Source organism: Bombus vancouverensis, chromosome 5 (genome assembly GCF_051014615.1).
Source record: "Bombus vancouverensis nearcticus chromosome 5, iyBomVanc1_principal, whole genome shotgun sequence".
Taxonomy (NCBI): Eukaryota; Metazoa; Arthropoda; class Insecta; order Hymenoptera; family Apidae; genus Bombus; species Bombus vancouverensis.
This window is the reverse complement of record NC_134915.1, coordinates 10,904,463-10,918,441: the sequence shown is the minus strand read 5'-3', so window position 1 is coordinate 10,918,441 and position 13,979 is coordinate 10,904,463. Positions and strand designations below refer to the sequence as shown.

Sequence of the window (13,979 nt, the reverse complement as noted above, 5' to 3'; positions counted from 1 at the left end):
ATAATAATAAAAATAAATACGGTATTGGGTATTAAATGTGAATAACACATTTGTTTAAACATTTGTTTATTATAAAATGTAACAATCTTATTATATATATTATACATATTTTATCTTAATTATATATATATATATATATTGCAATTTAAATAATATTTTGTTCATAATATAGAGAAAATATAAATTTCATAAGTATATTAAAACTGAAAACTTAAAATAGGACGGAGTCCTCAAACTGATCTTTGGGCAATTATATAAAATATATTACTTTTTAATTGAAATTGTTGTTCAGAAATCCCCCATAGCTGCAATAATATTATATAATGCTGTTCTTGCATCATTCTTTTCAAATACACTTAAAACTTCCATTGCCCTTTGTGAATGTCTTTTCTGTAATTGTTTTGTTAATTCTACTCCAGGTCCCATCATAACAATTTTATGAATCTGCATATTAAATTGTTAAAATGATTTATGTCATAAATGGAAAACAAATTATTACACATTCAAAAATATGTTTACATTTAATATGCTTACCTTAACATAGTCTACATTATTTACAGATTCCAAACCTTTATCAATTTCTGTCAAAATTGATGGGTCATGTTCAATATGAAACATAATTGGTGCAGAACATAGATTGAATGTTACATTTTGATCTTTTGTAATAAATGGACCTAAATCTAAGCAAGCTTGCCAAGCCAACGCTAAGTGTTTTCCAAAATTGTAACCTTGTTCCTGTATTTCATTGTTGTGTCCTGCTAATTTTAATGCACCTTTACAAGATTTTCCTAATAAGGCACCAGCACTTAAAACATTTCTAAGAGTCCATTCCTTTACTGCATAATCCTTACGATCTTCAGGTGGTATAGAAGGTAAAGGATTATTTTGGTTATCTCTACGTCCTACAAATTCTGCCTCTGCTAAGTCTCTCACAGCACTTGACATTAATTCAACAATCTAAATGTGATTATAATATAAAATATAATACAAATAATTTATATAAATCAAACTATCTAATTTTTATACACACATCTTGATTGCGAAGATTTGCTAATTCAGCACAAGAATTTGCTAATAAATAATCCCCACTTAGTAGTGCAATTTTATTACCAAAATTCATATCATTCAATTCTGATGTTTCTAGATAAACATCAGATTCTATATTTACTAAACCTTTGTGAACAAGATGACTAGTACGTATCATTTCAGTTACTTCTGCTAAAGCTCTTTGACTAAATAAAAATTCGTTTAATATTATTTTTGTTACAAATTTATGATGCTTTAAAATTTTATATTATTAAGAGCTATAATAAGTACCTGTGTAATACACCTGCAGCTTTGTCTTCCTCCATATCATCTACGCCTAAATGACCAGCAGCTTTTGAAATTAACAATACAATAAGACCCCATGCTTGCATGTTGTTACGTCCATTATAAATAACACTTCTATAATAAATTTAAATAAATGTTAATATAGAGAAGAACTAATAGTACTGTAGGTTTATAAGAAATACATTAATAAAATTCTTACTTGGCTGTTTTTAACAAAGGATGATTGGATCCTACTAGTTTTCTCAAGTGCAAAGCTACATTTGCTATTTCATCGCTTAAGAGCCACCGTAAACTTAGAAATGATGTTGGATATCCAACAATTTTCTCTGCTTCTGAAACAGCTCTGTTCCAATCTGGCTTTTGACTTCCTGTAAGCTTTGCTTCAACCTGGTTGGATTGATGTAAATGGAATCTGTTTTGTGTAGAAATGTGCATATTTCTTTGTCTTTCACAATTCACATTATGATCACTGCATAAGATTCCTCTGGTTATATTTCTGTTTCTCAATAAATTAAATGTAATTTTGTTCGTAGACATTTTTGTACTGCACACACCCGTGGAATTTGTTTTCTCTCGACATTAACATTAGTCACACATTCAACAGGTATAACGCACATGATTAACATTTCAGGCTTTCACTTTTGACCTTATTCTTAAAAGATATCATGTGATTTGTCTTCAGGTATAAAAAGTTATTCATTTTTCACCATGGAAAGTCATTAAACAAATATATATCTTATATATTTGTACATGGTTTTATAATACATTTTATTGAGATCGTTAAATTAAATAGAGCAATGTACATGAATTCTTTTATATAAGAAGGTAATGTTTTAATCATGAACCGTACTCCTATATCTATGGTTTAGTATGCAAAGAGTATGTAGAGAGAATATGTAGAGAATTAAGATGAAATTAGTGTTGCAGGAACGTTTCTATATTATGTCTATTCTCATGGTATTTAAACTTATCCACAATTATGCAGTTATATGAAATTGTTAATTTTATATTGTATAAGTTAAGGAAACAAAACAATAAGCGGAAAAGTACAAATGTAATGCAATAGAAATATAGAAATGAAACACCAAGAATATAAAGAAAAATGAAGTAACGTAGAAAGTTACTAAGGATTAAAGATTGAGAAAATTATAATATAAAGATATAGATATGGGCATAGCTCTATGGAGACCGATGACCGAGCAATAACTAACGGTGGTGATGCTGTTTCGGGGGAGCAGAGAACGTGATACGTAGGGCCACATAGATGATTGGTTGTGATTGCGCAAGCGCAATCTTATTCTTATCAAGTAAAAATGAATTAGTATAACTAGTTAACTGATTTATTTTCCCCTTCTGATATACATCATTGAGTGAGTGACTAATGATCAATGCGGCCCTAATTATCACATAACTTTGTCTGCCGCTCCCCGGAAGCAACTAAGTTTGCACTCAATCATTATATGAATTCCTGTGTCAATATACGTAGCAATCGTAATATGAAGCAGGGAATTGCACATTAAAGATTGTATTCATCGAAACAAAATGAGAGCAAACAACTCTCCTAAACGCCATCTCCAGATAGAATAACGTACTTTTAGGATTGAAAACGTAAGTATTCGATACATGCCGGAGAAGGAAATAAACTGAAATTGAAACTGTAAAATTGTTTTGTCAAATTATATAGGTATCAAATGTATCTTCTTAAGAAAGTTAAAAAATATTGTTTAAATTACATATATATGATTTAATGTTCATTTTAATATAAAATGTAATGTAACTTAAGTCAATTTGGTTCAGAGAAGAAAAGATGTATCATAGGTATATGTATGAAGGCAATCATGTGTAAATATAAATCATATAATCTAATAAAAATACCATCTTAATCCTTAGCATTACCTTTCTAAATATTACCAGAGAGGAATTCCCTCTCTGATATTACCTACATACTACTTGTACGTATGTTGAACATATAAATGGTAGATGGATAGTATCTCTCTCTGATAGTACATATATGTATATTCAATCAGAGACTCTAAATGCATATACATATAATAGCACACTTGTATAGCCAATAGCCGGTGTGGGTTATTAGATTTGTATTTTTATCATGATCTAATAATCTAATTTGTGAATTTTGCTTTTGTATTGCCATTTGTGAATAAATATTTCTAGCATAATGTTAAGTATTATTCTATGTCGTCGCATGTTACGGACTGGATATAATGAAAAAAATCTCTGGACCAGATCATTTGTAACGTGTTCAATTAAATCACGAAGACAAATTACTTATCGCGAAGAAGTTTTATCTCACATTTTGACACGTACTCTAATATACCCTGCCATTGGAATTAGGGTAATATTTTTAATTTACATATTCTACCTTCATAAGATATTATAAACATTAATCAAGGATTTATAACAATGTTTTTTTGAAATATTGGGTGTTTACTAATTCTCCAATTATTATTGTATCAAGTTTAAATCATGGAAATTAGTTAAATGTTTATTAATTAATAATAAATAAATAACATATAACATGTTAAGTAATGTTAATTAAACAGGTATTTATTTCAAAGCATTTCTTTATTGCTTCTGCAGATATAACATTTACATAATGGGTAGAACTTCAAGAAAACGTCATCAAAAGAAGAAGCTAAATAAAGAAATAGCAGAAAATACAGAAGACAGTTTGATGCATCTTAGATCTTGGTTATTAACAAAGAACTGTTCATCAGTTTATGATCTTGTTCCATTTAACTTTCTTATTACAGGACGAGGATTAAAAACATTAAAAGACATTAAAGTTAATGATATATTGATCAAACTACCTTATGAAATCTTAATAACAACATGTACATTATCTCAAAGCAATGTCAGTATTTTATTTTCAAACACTGAACATTATAGTGCTCAATGTTTATTAGCTGTATTTATTTTGTACGAATCACATTTAGAAAGTGCTTCAAAATGGCATCACTATATTAATAGTTTACCACGAAATCTAACAAATCCAGATTTTTGTACACAAAAAGAAAAGAATTTGTTACCAACATTAATTACAGATTATATGAATGAGTTCCATAAAATACATAATGATTTTCGATTATTAATTAGATCTATGAATAATTTGAAGTTAAATAGAGAATCTCATTGTCCTCATTGCAACTTACATCTTAAGAAAATAATTACATTTGCAAAATACAAATGGGCATATTATATTGTTAATACAAGAGCTGTATACATAGATGCAGCTGAAATTGAGAAAAATCGAGATATTACTATTAATATAAAACAACCAAATAATTTAGCCTTAGCACCATTTTTAGACTTATTTAATCATAATATACATACCATAACACATGCATCTGTAGTTACAAATAAAAATGGGAATAAATTTTACCAAATTGCTACCTTAAATTCATTTAATTTAGGATCACAAGTTTTTATCAATTATGGTGCACATAATAGTCTTAAATTATATGTCCATTATGGCTTTTTTATATCAGATAATCCATTAGATGAAATTTATTTTGATATTTCTGATGTAAAAGTTTGTTTTGATGTCCCAAAATTTAAATTGGATTTCATTATTTCTAATAATTTACAACAAAACATGGCATTTACAAGAGATGGTTTAAATTATAATGCACTCTGTACATTATTCATAATGAATACAAAATTACAGAAAGATCATTGGAATGCAAAATTATATGGAAATTTATTTATGTCAGAGGATATAATAGATGCATATAATATAGCAAAACCAATTTTAAATTTGAAAAAAAATGGACTACTAAATCATTTGACTACTATGAAAAAACTGAAATATTATACACAATGTTTTTCAATTGCAATAAATCTTGTAGAAGAATATATTACAATATTAAATGAATCATATAACAGTCTATGTACATTTCATTAATTTGATGAAAATATATAATTGATAACATAAAGATATAATTTGTAATATATATATAGGAGAATGTTTGTTGTAAACGAGTCATTTAGAAACTAAGTTTATAAACTATATAAATTAATAAACTAATATGTACTGAGAATTTCTTAATTTTTCCAGAATACATGATTAGATTTCTGTTTCAGGTACCAAATGATTTTGATAGAATTGATTAGTTTGAGTTTTGTATGACTCATATTCAAACAATTTATACCTTTACACTACTTTAATAAAAACAATAGCATTATTCATTACATTTTATTTGTTTTTCTACCATGTGAAATAAGATATATCTTCATTTATTTATAATTTTGAACAAAATATTTTTGCATTTGACAAATTATTAATAGTATCTAAAGAATCTTTAAAATGTTTAATAATATTTTTTATTAATGTTCAATACAAGTTTAATTATTTTTATAGTGTTGCAGTGGAAATGTAATTGATCGTACACAGAAAAAGAAATCTATTATAAGTTCTGTTAAATTTCCATTGGTAATACCTGGATTTACTGGGGGAAAATCAGGACAACAAAAAAGAGATTGTTTTCATCCTGGTGTATCTAGTTTAAGCCATGAATGTATTGATGTTCAAGAAAGGGAGGCAATTAAATCTACAAATATGATTAGAGCAATGCTTAGATATATTTGGCCAAAAGTAAGTTATCTTAGAGACCTAATTAATATTGTAATAATATAGCTATATCTATTCATAGGATGATCCAGATATTCGAAGAAGAGTTAAAATAGCCATGGGTTTACTTGTTGGTGCAAAAGCTCTAAATGTTGGCGTTCCTTTCATTTTTAAATGTGCAATAGATACTCTTAATACCCAACACATGGCAACTACTGGTAATGCCATTTTAAGTCTAGAAACTGGATCAGATACGGTTGCAACAGTAGCAACATCATTACTTATTGGATGTATGTACAAAAATCATATAAATTATTGTTATAAAAAGAATATTCTTTCTGATTTATAAGTTGTTGAGAGTAGATATTTTCTATTAATATTATCATATTGAAAAACAGATGGAATAGCACGTGCTGGTGCAGCTGGATTTAGTGAATTGAGAAATGCAGTATTCGCAAAAGTTGCTCATCATTCTATTCGTAAAATAGCTAAAAATGTATTCTTGCATTTACATAATTTAGACATGGCTTTTCATTTAGGTAGACAAACTGGAGCATTATCTAAAGTAAGATAATTTTATTGTTCCTATTTTTATTATTTGAAATAATCATTTATTCAATACAAATTGTTGTAGACAATAGATAGAGGGAGTCGTGGTATAAATTTTGTATTAAATGCTATGGTATTTAATATTATTCCTACTGTCTTTGAATTATCATTAGTTAGTACAGTCTTATATTTAAAATGTGGAGCAGAATATGCAAGTATTGCTCTTAGTTGTGTTGGAATTTATGCATTATTCACATTGGCTATTACTCAATGGCGAACGAAATTTAGAATTTTTATGAATCAAGCAGAAAATGAAGCAAGTAATAAAGCAATAGATTCACTTATCAATTATGAAACAGTAAAGGTATATTTTGTACTTTATTCATTTTTACAATTGAATGGGTTACTGTAAGAAGGAGGCAGCTCCACTTTAAGATAATTTGAGCAAATCAACAAAAATCAAGTACTGCTTCAAACATGTTATAAATTTATGGTCAATCTATATACATGTTAATGTACTCTTAGACTAAATATAAAATCTATACGTTTCTTATTGTTCAATAAATATGATTTTCAATATTGGAGCTACTTTCCTTTTGTGCCAAAAATAGAAACAAAATAGTAAATTACTAAAAGAATTAAAGAAATTTAAAAAGAGATTATATTTTATTATAATCATGACTATAATGATTAATGCATTTAAAAAGAATGATATTTGAAGTATATGGTGTAGAATCATCTTCAAATAACTTATCCTCTCAGAAGCCTATTGTCTGAAATTTTTTGGTTTTGTTATAGAAGTTAGTTGTTAGTTGGTTTTGTTATATACTTCTTTGCAAGTTCTAACGGGCCTTTATATTTTGAAACTTTTAATGGTAAGAAGTTTTTATATGTTGATTGAAGATTATTCATTGTTATAAATGTTTGCTTTTTGATATTGAACATTTTTACTTGTTCAAATTCATTCTCAATGTATTTAGTTGTGCCTCTTTACTTAGAGCTAATTCCTTTTTCCACTAAGTCTAAGATCACATTTTTTTTAATGAAACGAAATGAAAAAAAGTAGAGCTGCCTCCTTCTTGCTACAAATCCTTCAATTACGATATCTATATTTCCATACAATTCTAATATTTGTACTGTATAAATAATTTATTTTTATATCTTTTATGTTAGTATTTTAATAACGAAAAATTTGAAGCTGAAAGATATGACGAATCGTTGAAGAAATATGAAATTGCATCACTTAAAACAAGTACAAGTCTAGCAATGCTAAATTTTGGACAAAATGCTATATTTAGCGCTGCACTTAGTTTAATAATGGTACTAGCATCCAATAATATTATAGAGGGTAATTTTTTAATGTTTAAATGTACATAACATAAAGTGTAAATTTTGATGTAATATTTAAATGTAGGTACCATGACAGTAGGAGACTTAGTAATGGTTAATGGTCTTTTATTCCAACTATCAGTTCCCTTAGGATTTTTGGGTTCAGTATATCGTGAAGTTAGACAAGCTCTCATCGATATGCAAACTATGTTTACTTTGATGGCAATGAATACTGCTATTAAGGTACTTATACATACTTTCTAAGATTTATTGATTATAAGTAATTAATACAGTTTATGATATAATACCAGTCTAAAGAGAATGCAACGCACTTTCATATAACTTCAAAGAATTCGGATATTGAATTTAAAAACATTAGCTTTCACTATGTTGAAGGCAAGCCTATTTTTAAAGATATTAATTTTACTATTCCAAGTGGTAAAAAGATAGCTATTATTGGAGGATCTGGTTGTGGGTAAGTTTTAAATATAATATACATAATTTTTAAAAAAGTAAAGTATTGATTAATAATATATGCTTTTTAGTAAAACAACATTAGTAAGATTGTTATACCGATTTTTTGAACCACACTCTGGAGCTGTTTTTATAAATGGGCATAATATTCGAGACATTGATTTAGATATCTTAAGAAAATCAATAGCAATTGTTCCTCAGGTAATTTTATCATTTATTATCAACTTAAATCATAAATTTTAATTAAAAAAAGATTTAGTAATATACATATAATTAAAATATTAAAATCAACAAATTATTCTAGGACACTGTTCTCTTTCATGAAAGTATCTTTTACAACCTTCATTATGGTAATTTATCTAAAAGTAAGGAGGATGTTTTTGAAGCTGCCAAAATGGCAAATTTACATGATTCCATTCTTAAATGGCCAAAAGGATATGATACACCTGTTGGAGAACGTGGTTTAAAGTTAAGTGGTGGTGAAAAGCAACGAGTAGCAATTGCTAGAGCAATTTTAAAAAATAGCCCAATATTAATTTTTGATGAAGCCACATCATCTCTAGATTCTATTACAGAACATGTAAGTTCCTATTATATGTTAAATGTTATTACTATAAATATTTAACTCTGATAACATACTTTCAGAATATTCTTGAAGCATTACGTAGAGCAACTGTTGGCCGGACTTCCATTGTTATAGCCCATCGATTATCCACTGTTATGGATTCAGATGAAATTTTTGTATTAGATAATGGTAGTTTGATTGAAAGAGGAACACATGACTCTTTATTAGCTGTGCCAAATTCTTTATATTGCAAATTGTGGGAAACACAACACATAGGAATGCTCAAATCTAGTCAAGAAAAAGATAATAACTGTAGAACTCCAGGAGTTTGAAACAGAAATTGTATAATGCACAGGTAATAATGTCATACAATCTTGAACTTGAAATTAACCATTTGAACATACTGAGAAGTCTATATATATCTAAACAATAGATTCTTATTTCTATAATTTTTTTTGTTTATCGTAATCTATCAAAATGAACCAAAAATATTTCCAAAAAGTCGATTTGATTCTAATTGAACATTTCCCAGTTTTAATACAAAATTAATATTACGTAAGATTAAATATTTATTATTTAATGTATTATTATAAATGTATTATTGTAAATGCAACTAGCAATGGTAAATTAGGCAAATTACTTGTAATAATAAAAATTTGTAACATAATAATATACATGTGCATTATATATAATATTTTTAATTTGTTACACAATTACAAGTCTATGGTTAAATTTCCAAAGTATAATTATTATCACAATTAATGTTTGAAAAGTATAGTCGATAGAACGAAAATAAAAAGATAAGTAAAAATTTATTATTATTACTATTTCTCTTTATTCTATGTATACAGGGTGGTTGGTAACTGGCGGTACAAGTGGAAAGGGGGTGATTCTACGCGAAAAAAGAAGTCGAAAATATAGAATAAAAATTTTTCGTTTGAGGCTTTGTTTTCGAGAAAATCGACTTTGAATTTTCACTTGGTACGCGTGCACTTTATCACGTCTCGTTGGAAAAATTTTTCTAAAAAGAAAAAAAAATTTTATTCTATATTTTTGACTTCTTTTTTCGCGTAGAATCACCCCCTTTCCGCTTGTACCACCAGTTACCAACCACCCTGTATATAGATTTATCACAAAATAGTAATATACGATATATAAATATTTTTAAATAAAATCGAAATATTTCATTCCTTATATATATACATGCATTTGTCATTTACAAAAATATGTTTTTAAGTATTTTCATTTGAACAGATTTCTTTAAATACATATAACTCTAAACAACATTGATTAGAGAAATGTTGTGCATTGGTTACCTTGGAAACCGGTTAAAAACAACTATGGATGCTGATTAGTCTTGAATAAGTTTGGATAATGATGTAATAATTTGTTCTTATAAAGCTATGCTAGTTGTGATGTAGAATTTGCAAATAAAACATGCAAACTGAAGTTCCTACGTTGCCTGTAGTACACTTTAATGCCCATAAGAATCTCAATAGGTAATCATAGTAGTGCCAAGCATTATATAAATATTTTGATGTATATTTGTGATGTAAATTGAGAACTGAATACTTTGACGATGTGTCTGTAACAAACATTTTAGTATATATGTATATTGTTTTACAATTTAATTTTTTTTTTATTTAATTTTTTCACATATAACAAATTTGTGTCATTTACGTATTCATTATATATTTAAATTGTATTTTCTACTATAGATCTTGAGAAATCTTATGTATAATTTACAGAAAACAAAATTCTAACTTAGGAAGGCCATCAGTGGAAACAAAAATTAATTCATCTCACAAAAATATAGCATATCTCTCCTATAAGAAAAAAAACCTACATCCTCTACTTGGTTTGTATTAAAATTTCAATAAGAATTAATACATTAATTCATAAAACATTAATTAATAGGCACTTTATTCTACTATTAAAGGATTTATATTTTATTTTTAATGTTTAAATTAATGAAGTAATTATCAATGTCTTTTAAACATACATGATCCCTGGATGTTTAAAACAATATTTTAACATTAATATTTAATATACAGTACGACCATATCAAAGTAATGTTCGACAATGTCCTTCTTTGGAACAATCAAAACCTAATAAGAGTAACATTGAACAAAGAGTTCTGTCTGCAAAAATGTTACGTATTAAAGAACTACAAAATCAGTTGGCGGATGCTCACTATCGATTAAATGTAATGATTTCAAATTGTATCATATAAATTTACATATTTCTAAAATTCATGTATATATCACAAGTATATGTTAATTACAGGCATATTGAATATAATTATATATTTCCACAGGAATTAGCAACTGAAAACAAATTATTACGAGCATTACAGAAAAGACAAGATTCTGCATTAAAACGTTATGAAGGAACAAATGCTGAACTTCCGCGGATTATTAATTCACATCATGAGGAATTGAGAGTACTTCAGATTAAATATAAAAAATTAAAAACTTTACAAAAGGAAACATGTAATTTATTAAAGGAAAAAGAAAATGAGCTTCAACAGTTACAGGTAGATATTAATATATATAACGTTTTCAAACAAAAAATGAAAATATCAATAGTTATATATTATCCCTTAGTCACAAAATAAACATCTATTACAACTTAGTAAGGATCGTAATTTGGGAGAGAGAGAAAAGTTACAAATAGAAGTTTCTGATTTAAATCATAGAATACAACAACAACAAGATACCATACAGGTAATCTCATATTTGTAACTGATTTCTTACATAATATTTATACATTTCATTATTTTATTAGACACTACATAAAAAACTAACTCTTGAAACTAAAAGTTTAAAACAACAATTGCATCTAGAAATTTCTAAGCGTAGAGAAACACAAAAACATTTAGATGAAACAACAGAAAAATTAAGATCTTTAGAAAATTTACTAGATAATAGAGAACGAAGATTATATTATAGTGGACAATTATTGTTTCCTGATAAGAATCGACGTTTTGGCACACAGTCTCTCACAAACCTAAGAGATATTAGGTATGTGGAAAATATAATACTAAACTAATCATTTCTTCATATTCAGTGATTTCTTCTAGCTCATCAAATCCATTAAAGATACCAAGTAAAAACAAAAAATGGCAAACAGATATCCAAAAAGACAGTTTGGTAAAGATAAATTTTATTGTATAATTGTGTATACTATTTATATCTTCTGAAAATAGATATTATGTTCATCTCATATTGATAACTTTTAGCCCATGCTTCATACATCTGAATTAAATGAAAAGAACATCAAAACAGAGGAAAGGATAATTTCAAATCAAACTTTAGACTGTATAAAATCTGAAACAATGACAAACTTGGAACAAGTACGAAGATATCGTCTTCAAAAATCGCCATACAAAAATACATTGAATAATTCAGAAGAAAAATCCAGGGAAATAGATTTAGCTATAAACGAAAATTCAGAGTTTTCAATAGGTTTAGAAAAATCAGAACAATTAGAAAAACAACATAAAGAGGAGGAGGAATATCAAATAAGCGCAGGTAAATTTAGAAAAATATATAACAACCGAAAATGTCAAAATTTTATCAGTTCATCTGGAGGTAGTGAAAGCGAAAATGAAAATGAACATGAAAATGATAAAAATAATTATACCAATGCAACTAACAATTCTAAGCAACTGCATGCAAGGTTTGTATGATTTGCATTTATTTTTATTTAAAATAATTATTTAATTGTAACATTTTATTATTTTTCAGATTAATTAGCAGTGCAGATGACACTTCAGATTCAAAAGATTCTGATTGTAAATATAGAAATAAATTGAGGGTTTTAGTAAGAGAAAGAAAAAATTCCTATGTAAGTGATTCAGAAATAGAATCTGAAATAAGAAAACAATCAATTGAACATTATTTGACAGTGAATCATCAAAATGATACACTCAAATTAATTTCATCTGTTTATGACAATCAAGCTCATTATGACTCTGATAAAGAAACAGAAAAATTTACATCTTCAAAAAATATATTAAATGAATCACAGAATGTTTATCAATCTTTAATTGATGAAATGCATATAAAAACTAAAAATGTACAAAATGAAAACATATATGCTCAATACGATATACACACAGAATATAGAAACTCAGGAAATATAGAAAACTATATGTGTGAACAAGCTCCACCTAAAATACAAGAATTTAATAATGTAAGTATGAAAAAAGATGATTTTAAAAATGAATCATCATTACAAACATATTTTAAAGATGGACATGACGTATCATTCAAAACTAATAATATAGAGCCAGTAGATATTGAATCAAAAATATCACACACGAATGAAACTCTTTTTAATGGTACACAAAAAAGATCTTCTACACAAGATTTATTAAATTCTTCACAGAATTTAAATAAAGCAACAATAAACAAAGTAGATACAACAGAAGTAGGAATATTAAGTGAAAATATGCTGCTACAGAACTATAGTTTAGAAACAAAAAATAAATTAAATAAGAATGAGTTTCAAAATGTTGATATGATTTCACACAATGTACAATCTCATGATAATGATTCAGTTCATGATATATTAACTGATGTTAGTACTATGTCTGAAAGCAATATAAAAACAAAAATGACAGATTATAACAAAGAAAAGTTATTAGCATCAATGAAAGCTATTGATAATAATGAAAACATTGAATTTATAAACCAAGATTATGAAAAACATAATGTAACAAGAAAAAAGCAAATGATAGAAAATGTGTTCCCTGATTTACCATCCCACATGAAGAAAAAGCAAGAAATTATTAAAGATATATTTGATACTGATGTAATTAAAAATGAATCAACAGATAATTGTAATAAATTACACTGAAATATAAATGAAAAAAAGAAAAATACTAAAATATCTGCAAGGAAAAAACATAGATTATATAAATAATTATAATATGTGTGTAACTATATTTTTTTTATAATACAGATATTACTATACATACATGTACATCTCTATTTTATGAGAGGTTAGGAACTTCTTATTTAATGTAATAAATTATTTAAGGATATGCTATTAAAAGCTTTGTACATCTTTTACCCTAATTTTAGTTCTTTAATAAATATCTATTATATTTATAATTTAAGTGTCTATAAATTATTA

The 13,979-nt window shown here is 26.6% G+C and overlaps 4 protein-coding genes across 7 annotated transcripts; 3 read left to right on the top strand and 1 right to left on the bottom strand.

The window, feature by feature from the left end:
- Positions 1-49: 49 nt before the first annotated feature.
- Pdss2 (Decaprenyl diphosphate synthase subunit 2) lies at positions 50-2,799 on the bottom strand. The gene is made up of 5 exons (XM_033339200.2): positions 1,532-2,799; positions 1,318-1,446; positions 1,031-1,232; positions 535-957; positions 50-444 (listed from the first exon to the last, which is right to left on the bottom strand). Exons 1-5 carry the CDS (start codon positions 1,867-1,869, stop codon positions 289-291), a joined length of 1,248 nt encoding a protein of 415 aa, XP_033195091.1. The 5' UTR covers positions 1,870-2,799; the 3' UTR covers positions 50-288.
- Positions 2,800-3,337: 538 nt separating this feature from the next.
- ABCB7 (ATP binding cassette subfamily B member 7) lies at positions 3,338-9,192 on the top strand. Of its 2 annotated transcripts, XM_033339158.2 has the most exons (12): positions 3,549-3,685; positions 3,931-4,204; positions 5,711-5,944; positions 6,003-6,210; positions 6,319-6,485; positions 6,555-6,833; positions 7,643-7,817; positions 7,884-8,041; positions 8,110-8,273; positions 8,344-8,473; positions 8,577-8,852; positions 8,918-9,192. In XM_033339158.2, exons 2-12 carry the CDS (start codon positions 3,947-3,949, stop codon positions 9,167-9,169), a joined length of 2,301 nt encoding a protein of 766 aa, XP_033195049.1. In that variant the 5' UTR covers positions 3,549-3,685; positions 3,931-3,946; the 3' UTR covers positions 9,170-9,192. The 2 variants fall into 2 exon arrangements, with proteins under 2 accessions (XP_033195067.1, XP_033195049.1); XM_033339176.2 differs by lacking the exon at positions 3,931-4,204 and having other exon boundaries at positions 3,338-3,685.
- LOC143302715 (SET domain-containing protein 4-like) lies at positions 4,211-5,657 on the top strand. The gene has a single exon (XM_076618712.1). It carries the CDS (start codon positions 4,400-4,402, stop codon positions 5,252-5,254), a length of 855 nt encoding a protein of 284 aa, XP_076474827.1. The 5' UTR covers positions 4,211-4,399; the 3' UTR covers positions 5,255-5,657.
- LOC117159375 (uncharacterized) lies at positions 9,055-13,834 on the top strand. Of its 3 annotated transcripts, none has more exons than XM_076618708.1 (9): positions 9,055-9,192; positions 10,586-10,695; positions 10,892-11,043; positions 11,155-11,373; positions 11,444-11,563; positions 11,625-11,860; positions 11,920-11,989; positions 12,079-12,518; positions 12,587-13,834. In XM_076618708.1, exons 1-9 carry the CDS (start codon positions 9,185-9,187, stop codon positions 13,698-13,700), a joined length of 2,469 nt encoding a protein of 822 aa, XP_076474823.1. In that variant the 5' UTR covers positions 9,055-9,184; the 3' UTR covers positions 13,701-13,834. The 3 variants fall into 3 exon arrangements, with proteins under 3 accessions (XP_076474823.1, XP_033195040.1, XP_076474824.1); XM_033339149.2 differs by lacking the exon at positions 9,055-9,192 and adding an exon at positions 10,207-10,336; XM_076618709.1 differs by lacking the exon at positions 9,055-9,192 and having other exon boundaries at positions 10,777-11,043.
- Positions 13,835-13,979: the final 145 nt, after the last annotated feature.

Bases quoted from the DNA above. Each gene is read 5' to 3' on its own strand.
- Pdss2 (XM_033339200.2), bottom strand. From the start codon at position 1,869: ATGTCTACGAACAAAATTACATTTAATTTATTGAGAAACAGAAATATA. The intron at 1,233-1,317 runs GTACTTATTATA...ATTTTTATTTAG, and splicing joins GCTGCAGGTGTATTACACAG to TCAAAGAGCTTTAGCAGAAG. The intron at 445-534 runs GTAAGCATATTA...TTTAATATGCAG, and splicing joins ATAATGTAGACTATGTTAAG to ATTCATAAAATTGTTATGAT.
- ABCB7 (XM_033339158.2), top strand. From the start codon at position 3,947: ATGGGTAGAACTTCAAGAAAACGTCATCAAAAGAAGAAGCTAAATAAA. The intron at 5,945-6,002 runs GTAAGTTATCTT...ATCTATTCATAG, and splicing joins TTAGATATATTTGGCCAAAA to GATGATCCAGATATTCGAAG. The intron at 8,042-8,109 runs GTACTTATACAT...ATATAATACCAG, and splicing joins CAATGAATACTGCTATTAAG to TCTAAAGAGAATGCAACGCA.
- LOC143302715 (XM_076618712.1), top strand. From the start codon at position 4,400: ATGAATGAGTTCCATAAAATACATAATGATTTTCGATTATTAATTAGA.
- LOC117159375 (XM_033339149.2), top strand. From the start codon at position 10,275: ATGCAAACTGAAGTTCCTACGTTGCCTGTAGTACACTTTAATGCCCAT. The intron at 10,337-10,585 runs GTAATCATAGTA...TATAATTTACAG, and splicing joins GCCCATAAGAATCTCAATAG to AAAACAAAATTCTAACTTAG. The intron at 11,374-11,443 runs GTAGATATTAAT...ATTATCCCTTAG, and splicing joins ATGAGCTTCAACAGTTACAG to TCACAAAATAAACATCTATT.